General features: G+C 43.1%; 1 protein-coding gene across 1 annotated transcript; it reads left to right on the forward strand.

Annotated features, from left to right (window-relative positions):
* Positions 1-462: 462 nt before the first annotated feature.
* pcdh18a (protocadherin 18a) lies at positions 463-9,345 on the forward strand. Its single transcript, XM_056461551.1, is given in 5 exon segments — positions 463-3,421; positions 3,682-3,770; positions 5,774-5,943; positions 8,050-8,351; positions 8,353-9,345. Coding segments are annotated over 5 exon segments (3,408 nt in total). The 5' UTR covers positions 463-931; the 3' UTR covers positions 8,710-9,345.
* Positions 9,346-9,844: the final 499 nt, after the last annotated feature.

The following is a 9,844-nucleotide window of genomic DNA, read 5'->3' on the forward strand; positions in this document are numbered from 1 at the left end:
TGTGTGTGTGTGTGTGAGAGAGAGAGAGAGAGGGGGGGGGGAGTGATATATGCATATTATAAATAGTTTGTTAAGATAAGTTAATGTGTAGACAATAAATAAATAAATAAATAAATAAATAAATAAATAAATAAATAAATAAATGGTGATGGGTGATGGGTTAAAACAATGAGATACATATTTGTTTTACAAAATAGCTGCAGGTTTAATTCTATAAATGAGATCATATTAAAAAATGAAGTTTTCTGTAGCTACACAAAGCTACTAAACGGACATTCTGCGTGGTGTGATCTAAAATGAATAGATTTTATTGACAGTCATCTAGAGGGAAAGTTCAGCTCGAGTTATTCTTAAATTTTGCTCTCTCATCCTTTGTTGAAACGCGTTCAGGAGAGGGAGAGAGAGGGGGAGAGAGACCCCAAAGGGCGGAGTTATCCACTTCCTTTCTCCTCTTCATTTAATTGGGATCTATAGTGGCTCTGTGTTGAATGGTCAGTTGCAGAGAGAAGGGGCAGCCCTTGATTTAGGAGAAGCGTTTTATGTGAAGCCGTGGCACTAAAGGAGGCTTTGCTATTTTGGGTTAGTCAGTCAAAGAGTGTGTTCAGACAGCGGGAGACAGATACGCGCGCGCACAGGCTCTCCAGACGGAGATTGCGCTTACAGTCTCTTGATACGCGCAACAGATTTCTCCTTAGTGACAGAGGGATATGCGCTTTTGCTTTAAATGCTATTGCTTGACTTATGCTTCTGCACACTGATGTTTTTGCAAGACCTATTTTTTGTCGCCGGAACCTTTAGAGAAGACGTTTTTCTTTCGGATTGTGGATGTTTGTGAGACCATAACAACGCATGTGAAGGACTGAGACAGCACAACAAAGGAAGCGACAATCATTCTGAGAGTATATTTTTGCAGTGCCTGACGGAACCCAACATGGAGACCAGCAAGGGCACAGTACTCAGCGCCACTTTACTCAAACTTGCTCTGCTCATGACATTGGCAGGGTACACCACGGCTAAAACTCTGAAATACCAAGTTTATGAGGAGCAGAAGGTGGGTACTGTGATAGCCAGACTTCGAGAAGATGTCGCTGATGTTTTGTCCAAACTTCCAAGCTCGATTCCGTTACGATTTAGAGCCATGCAGCGGGGCAGCGCGTCGCTTCTTTCGGTGCGCGATCAGGATGGAGAGATCAGCATCAGGACCAAAATAGACCGCGAGAAACTGTGTGAAAAGAATCTCAACTGCACTATCGAATTTGACGTTCTCACTCTCCCCACGGAGCACCTACAGCTGTTTCATATTGAAGTGGAGATTTTGGATATTAACGACAATGCGCCACAGTTCGCGCGCCCCGTCATTCCCATAGAGATCTCCGAAACCGCCGCCGTGGGGACGCGCATTCCCCTTGACAGCGCCACCGATCCAGACGTCGGGGAGAACTCACTGAACACATACTCTCTGACCCCGTCTGACTTCTTTAAGATTGACATTCTAACCAGAACCGATGGTGCTAAGTACGCAGAGCTCGTTGTGTTAAAAGAGCTGGATAGAGAGGTGCGAGCGAGCTATGAACTCCAGCTCACAGCCTCAGACAGGGGCGTTCCCCCAAAATTTGGAACAACGCTCCTGAAAATCAGCATAGCTGACTCAAACGACAACAATCCGGTGTTTGAAAAGCCATCTTATGTGATCAACTTGCTTGAAAATTCCCCTTTAGGCAGTTTGCTTATTGATCTGAACGCCACTGACCCAGATGAAGGGACCAATGGGAAAATCATATACTCTTTCAGCAGTCACGTGTCACCTAAAATTTTAGAGACCTTTAAGATTAATTCTGATAATGGTCATTTGACACTGATGAGGAAAGTTGACTTTGAAATCACAAATTCTTATGACATAGATGTTCAAGCTCAAGACATGGGCCCCAACTCAATGCCAGCACACTGTAAAGTCATAATCAAAGTAGTGGACGTGAATGACAACAAACCTGACATCAGCGTCAATTTGATGTCCACTGGGAACGAGGAGATAGCATATATATCAGAGACAGCTCCTGTAGATACATTCGTGGCTTTGGTGAGTGTAAATGATCTGGACTCTGGCTTGAATGGAGAAGTGGAGTGCCGTCTCTATGGCCAGGGTCATTTCAGGCTGCAGAAGTCATATGAGAAGAACTACATGATCCTTACAAATGTCACGCTGGATAGGGAGAAGAGGTCAGAGTTCAGCCTGACTGTTATAGCTGAAGACAAAGGATCTCCAAGTCTATCTACCATCAAAAACTTTATTGTGGAGGTCCAGGATGAGAACGACAACGCTCCAAGTTTTGCAAAGAGCAGATATGAGATTTCCAAGGCAGAGAACAACTCACCTGGAGCTTATTTGTCATCGGTGAAGGCCTCAGATCCAGACCTGGGCCCAAATGGACAAGTGAGCTACTCTATACTTGAAAGCATGGTCCATGGTAGCTCCATTTCCACTTATGTCACCATTGACCCCTCTAACGGAGACATTTATGCACTACGTACTTTTGATCGTGAAGATGTAAGTCAGATCTCATTTTTGGTCCAGGCCCGGGATTCTGGAAGTCCTCCACTGCGTAGTAACGTGACTGTTGTGTTGACTGTCTTGGATGAGAATGACAACAGACCAGTCATCATGATGCCTCAGCTGTGGAACCACACAGCTGATGTTCCAGTATCTAAATATGCAGAGATTGGGGATGTGGTAACTGTGGTCCGTGCAATGGACCATGATGCTGGTGCTAATGGTGACCTCTCCTGCTCTGTTGTAGGAGGAAATGAGGCAGGTTACTTTAATATGGATCCTAAAACATGTGAAATTCGGACTAACGTCAGTATACAAGATGTTCCACAGGATCACGTGGAGCTGACCGTCCTCGTGCAGGACCATGGAACCCCAACACTCAGTGCAAGAGCCCTACTGAGACTTTCGCTTTATGAAAACATCGAAAACCACATGAATCCTCATCTGACAGGTGGAAGAAATGGAGATGGCCCTCTAGATGTTTCAATGATCATCATCATCTCCCTTGGGGCAATTTGTGCTGTTCTGCTTCTTATCATGGTGGCCTTTGCCCTTCGCTGCTCACGTGAAAAGAAGGACACTCGCTCATACAACTGCAGGGTGGCTGAGTCTACATACCAGCAGCACCCTAAAAAGCCCTCACGACAGATTCATAAGGGTGACATCACCCTGATGCCAACCGTCAATGGGACCCTCCCGATCCGGGCACACCATCGCTCGCCGACTTCTTCACCCGGACCAGAACGCACCCACATGGGCAGTCGGCAGAGCCAACACAGTCGTCAATCCCTGAACAGCCTGGTCACTATTTCCTCCAATCACATCCCAGAGAACTTCGCCCTGGAACTTACACATGCCACGCCCCCTGTAGAGGTAAAAGCTAGCTTTGAATGCATATTGAAACACTGTAATTGATACTGATCTTCATGAAGAGCCAGTAAATTGTCTGCTTATGCTCATCTTTTCATTCACCTATGTCAACATAACATTCACGTCATCGTGTGTTGTGCCCATGCTAACACTTTTTATTTGTTCATTTGTGTGGCTGTGTGTGTGTGTGTGTGTGTGTGCTGTGAATGAGTGTCGTGTTCCATCAGTATTTATTTTATTTATGTCATCTGTTTTTGCTATAGCAAGTCTCACAGCTCCTCTCAATACTCCATCAGGGTCAGTATCAGCCGAGGCCCAGCTTCAGAGGGAACAAATACTCTCGCAGCTACAGGTAAATTTACAAACAAACAACTAATACTTCGCTCCAACTCCAAGTCCTTATATGGGCATGATGTGCTCCTGAATAGCATGGTAGAGTAGATGGGTAGTGATACTCAACCTGTTGTGTGCTGCTGGTTCGATCGGATTGGATGATAGGTATTCTAAAATGTTTGTGGTAGAATAGGACAGAACTTCCCTGTTGCCGTGGTCACCCACGTTCGCAGATCCTGATTGGACTGCTCCTCACATGAGGTCATAGCTTGCTTTCTGTGCTTTTTTTCCTTCCTCTCATCTGCGTTTTGTTCTTGGATCATGTCATTTTATCCTGTGCATATTGTTGAAACCATTGTTCCATACAATGATGCATTTCATTCTCATGTTGATGATTTAAAAAACATTCTAGATTTAGACAGCTTGACTCCTTTTTGTTTGTCCTCTGCTGATGTAAAGCAAAGCAATTAAGGGATGATTTTGGATGTGAGAATAATGCATGGTGATAAACAGGCATTAAAAATGCATCTGCCTATAACTCTCGACTTTATTCAAGTTTAAATGATGGGTGGGGCTTGATTTTGCCTGCTTTGCATATGCATGTTCATAGACAGTATGCAATGCATATAGAAGCTTTTATAAAACTTTGCTAAGTATTTAGTCTGACTTTGGCGTCACAGTGGTGCAGTGGGTAGCTTCACAGCATGAAGGTTACTGGTTCGAGCCCCAGCCGGGTCAGTTGGCATTTCTGTGTGGAGTTTGCATGTTCTCCCCGTGTTTGAGTCCAAAGACATACAGTATAGGTGAATTGAATAAGCTAAAACGGCTGTAGTGTATATGTGTGAATGAGAGTGTATGGGTGTTTCCCAGTGATGGGTTGCGGCTGGAAGGGCATCCACTGTGTAAAACAAATGCAGGATAAGTTGGCGGTTCATTCCGCTGTGGCGACCCCTGATTAATATTGGGACTAAGCCGAAAATGAATTGATTGGGTGTTTCCCAGTGATGGGTTGCGGCTGGAAGGGCATCCACTGTGTAAAACAAATGCAGAATAAGTTGGCGGTTCATTCCGCTGTGGCGACCCCTGATTAATAAAGGGACTAAGCCGAAAATAAATGAAATTGGCCGTAGTGTATGAGTGTGAATGAGAGTGTATGGGTGTTTCCCAGTCATGGGTTGCGGCTGGAAGGGCATCCGCTGCGTAAAATAAATGCTGGATAAATTGGCGGTTCATTCCGCTGTGGCGACCCCTGATTAATAAAGGGACTAAGCCGAAAGGAAAATGAATGAATGAATAAAATTGGCTGTAGTGTATGTGTGTGAATGAGAGTGTATGGCTGTTTCCCAGTATTGGGTTGCAGCTATCCGCTGTGTAAAACAAATGCTGGATAAGTTGGCGGTTCATTCTGCTGTGGCAACCCCATATTAATAAAGGAACAGAGCTTAAAAGAAAATGAATGAATGAATAAAACTGGCCATAGTGTATGTGTGTAAATGAGAGTGTATGGGTGTTTCCCAGTGTTTGGTTGCAGGCGTCCGTTGTGTAAAACAAATGCTGGATAAGTTGGCGGTTCATTCCGCTGTGGCGATGCCTGATTAATAAAGAGACTAAGCCAAAAAGAAAATGAATGAATGAATGAATGAAATTGGCCGTAGTGTATGGGTGTGAATGAGAGTGTATGGGTGTTTCCCAGTGTTAGGTTGTGGGCATCTGCTGTGTAAAACAAAAGCTGGATAAGTTGACGGTTCATTCCGCTGGGGCAACCCCAGATTAATAAAGGGACTAAGCCGAAAACAAAATGAATGAATGAATGAATGAATTTAGTCTGACTTCATACAGATACACATAATGCCACTCTTTATGTGACACATGTTTAGATTCCTTAACAGGGAACAAATACAAATCACATGTTAGCTGTAAGGGATTAAGCTCAGTACTGGTTATACTTGACTATTGCATGTAGTTTTAGCATACTCCATAGCATGAACCTATACCCATGTGTCTGTTTGAACGTCTGTGCAGGTACGCCCTCCAGGACATGGATAAGTTCAGTCTGAAAGATAGTGGGCGTGGCGACAGTGATGCGGGCGACAGCGACTGCGAGATGGGCCGTGATTCGCCCATCGACCGGTTGCTAGGCGACGGCTTCGGAGACCTCTTCCACAGCGACGGACACCACCGTCTCCACCCAGGTGAGAAATGAAGTCTGATTGGTCTCTCGTGTGGTTTCTCACCTTTTTATCACCCTGAATTATGGCCTTCATCAGCTTGATTATATCGAGCACATTGCGTTTATGATGCAATTTAACACCTAGTCTACAGTGACTTACTTTTATTACATCGTGAACAGGTGCAGGTATAAATTAAATGACCTGCACTGTGCTTTTACACTCAGTATGCGAGAGAAAATTAAGGGAAAAGCCTTTGAATTATGCGGCTATTTTTGTAACCGCTACCTTTTTTTAGCTGCAATCTGTTTCATTAGTAGTTTAAGACAGTGTGTGTGTATGTGTGTGCATGTTCATGTGTGAAGGTGTGGACTAGAGTGTTATTTCCCTGTATTCATTCTTTTCTCTGAGTGACAGCCCTATGCTTTCAAAATCTGAACTGAGGAAAATTCACCGTAATTGCTTTCACAATGCAGTTAAACCCCCCTTCCGCACGCACACACTCTCTTTTCTCTCCCCAGAGGGCCGCTATTTCAGCCCTGCTCTTCCTCCTTTATAGAGAGAAAGAAGCAACCTGTGTGCATCGATTAGAGTTGCACCCTTTCCTCACCAAAGCAGTTATTGTCATTTTCACTCCATCACCCGCATTTTTCCTCCATCCCAGTTCCAGTTTGTCCTCTCTATTTCTTTCCCTTGCTGCTTTGTCTCTAATATTCAAATTCAGTCCTATCTGATTCGTGTGAGGTGGCGTTGCCAAAGTAATGAATAATAATCCAGCTTAACAAAGGATGTCAGCCTCCACAAGAGAAACTGCAATGGAAGAATGACAAACTCACTATCTTCTCAGCTTTTCAAGCTTCCTCCCCACCACCTCAGAATTCACTAACTTTACATCCTTATCATCCCTCTTCGTTTTACCATTCCCTTTCATTGCTTTGTTTTGCTCACTTTCTCTTCTGCCATTTGTCACGTGCCCAGAGGAAATTTCATTGCTCACAGGTTGCTCCTTCATTGCTCAGGAGATTTATGTTTCATCTAAAGGCATAGTTCAGCCATAAATGACTCACTATTTGCTCACCCTAAAGTGGTTCCAAACCTTTATGAGTTTCTTTTTTCTGTTAGAAAGAAGGTATTTTTAAGGCAGCTGGAAACCTGTAACCTTGGACTTTCACAGTATGAAAATACAAACACTATGGAACTCAAGGGTTTCAGGTTTCCAGCTTTCTTCATTCTTTTATGTTCAACAGAAGACAGAAAATCAAACAAGTTTCTGATAAAGAAACATGCAGACTTTGTCTTAGGTAAATCTTCCAAAATATTTTGTAATTAAAACCGATATATGTTACAAAGTCATTGTTTAAACCACAATGAGGTATTAAAAGCAGATTTTTTTTTTACTTTTGCATTTTTGAAAAGTTTCATGCACACATAACATACTCTCACTGGCCACTTTATTAGGTATGCCTTACTAATACCGAGTTGGACCCACTTTTGCCTTCAGAATTGCCTTAATCAATAGTGGTATAGATTCAACAAGGTACTGGAAACATTCCTTAGAGATTTTGGTCCATATTGACATGATAGCATCATGCAGTTGCTGCAGATTGTCATCTACACATCATTGATGCGAATCTCCCTTTCCACCACATCCCAAAGGTGCTTATTGGATTGAGATCCAGTGACTGTGAAGGCCATTGAGTAAATATTCTCTTTTTCGGACCATTCCCTGTAAACCCTAGAGATGGTTGTGCATGAAACTTCCAGTATATCAGGAGCTTTAAAAATACTCAGACCAGCCCGTCTGGCACTAACAACCATGCCACGATCAAAGTCACTTAAACCACCTTTCTTTGCCATTCTGATGCTCGGTTTGAACTACAGCAGATCATCTTGACCGTGTCTACATGCCTAAATCCATTAAGTTGCTGCCATGTGATTGGCTGATTAGAAATTTACATTAACAAGCAGTTGGACAGGTGTACCTAATAAAGTGGCCGGTGAGTGTATTTGTTTTGTCAAAACAATCCCCATTCATAAAACCAGCTAAAACTCTGTAGGCCAGTAATGGATGATGTCACTTTGTAAAGAAACTCTGGATTACTGAAAACAAAATCTCTCTTTTCCTTTCAGCAGTCATGAGATTGTGTACGGAGGAGTGCCGCGTGTTGGGTCACTCTGACCAGTGCTGGATGCCATCTCAGGCGTCTTCGGATTACCGTGCAAACATGTTCATCCCTGGAGAAGAGAGCAGGCCTCAGGTCCTTGAGGAGGACCAGCAGTCAGTGGACTCAGCTAAGAAGAGCTTTTCTACCTTTGGAAAGGACAACGAGGAGGAATGTGGTGGCTCACTGCTGTCAGAAATGAACAACGTCTTCCAGCGTCTCCTGCCAACTTCTTACGCTGATGTCCGAGAGCTTGACGAATGCACCAGCCAAGCCTGCTTCCTCCATCGGCATGGAGATCAGAAAGGGATTCCTCCCGGGCAAGGCGTCATCTACAGGCTCTGCCTACCCACAGGGAGTTGCCGTTTGGGCGGCAAATACTCACTTTCAAAATCCTGGCGGTGCCGTGACCAGCGGACACACCTCAACCAATCATGCGGCATCGCAGGCACATTTAAAATGGCTGCCAGCGATGGAGGAGATCCCAGAGAACTATGAAGAGGACGACTTGGAGAGCGTGCTCAGCCAAAGGCAGGGAAAACGCAATGACACAAGACACGAAGTTGTCGACGCTAGTGAACTGGTTGCCGAAATTAACAAATTGCTTCAGGACGTACGCCAGAGCTAAAGAACAATCGGTTAAAGAACATTTCCCTATCTCCTTCTTTTGCGTTCATTCTGTTTTGGCAGAGCGAACTAATCATTTAAAGGAAGAGAAAGGGAGAGAGTTCAGCGCTGTAGCCTTGATTGAGTCGCACGTGAGAACGTTTTGGTTAATATTGTTTACTATTTTGGTCTTTTTTGTACACATTGTGATTGTAAACACCTTTTCGATTATTTTTTACTCCGTATTTATATATGTGTATATATGTGTTTGTACAGAAAGCAATACAAATGTCTATTTTTATACAATATTTCATTGCATGTATCTAAAATTAAATGAAGATTTGTTTGTATACTCGAAAATGTTTGAGTGTGAGTGTGCTTGAGTGCGTGTATGTGTGTGTGCATATGCATACGAAAGGATGTTTTAATCGGTACAGATTTCACAGTGTATACAAACTATTGTTGGTGGTCCAGTTCTCTGTTATCATTATTGTGAACACCGAAATACTCGCAACAGAAATGGCTTTTTACATGGATTTTCCATGAGTGACTGTGAAATGTTTCTTGAGACCTTATAAAGACTTTCTCCTTGTCAACAGACCTTTCTGTTACAATTTTACAAAAATGTTGCATTAAAACATACATTTGGAAATATCTCTTCCAGTCTGATATTCATTGTGTATCCTGTAGCAAATCTATTGGTCCTAGTTGTGATTTTGTTTACCCTTTAGCAAATTCACATTTGTAAGCTTTGGTTATGAAAGCATATTTTACCATTAGCCTTAGAACTTGTTGAAAGTGAAGCAGACAGAGTCAATCAACTCCCTACAAGAATTCTCATTTAACAAACACATGCTTCTCTTTCCATGGACCTCCATCACCGCTGCTTTCACTAAGAGCTCCCCCTTTTGAGCAGAGCAGGTATTGCAGCTACACACAAAATAAATGTTTCATGACGTGTCCAACAGAAGTGCTGATCAAATCCTCGTTGTCCAGATAAACCACTTCATTAAAACAAACACTTGGTTTGCAAAGACAACTCATTTTGTTGTCTTTGCAAACTCAGAAACTCAGGGTGTAATTCAGACATGCTTACCCAGCCATAACTTTTAGTAATTAGCTATAACCCTGAGTAATTAGCTAAAAGAAAGATTATG

The sequence above is a fragment of the Danio aesculapii genome, chromosome 1 (genome assembly GCF_903798145.1).
Source record: "Danio aesculapii chromosome 1, fDanAes4.1, whole genome shotgun sequence".
Taxonomy (NCBI): Eukaryota; Metazoa; Chordata; class Actinopteri; order Cypriniformes; family Danionidae; genus Danio; species Danio aesculapii.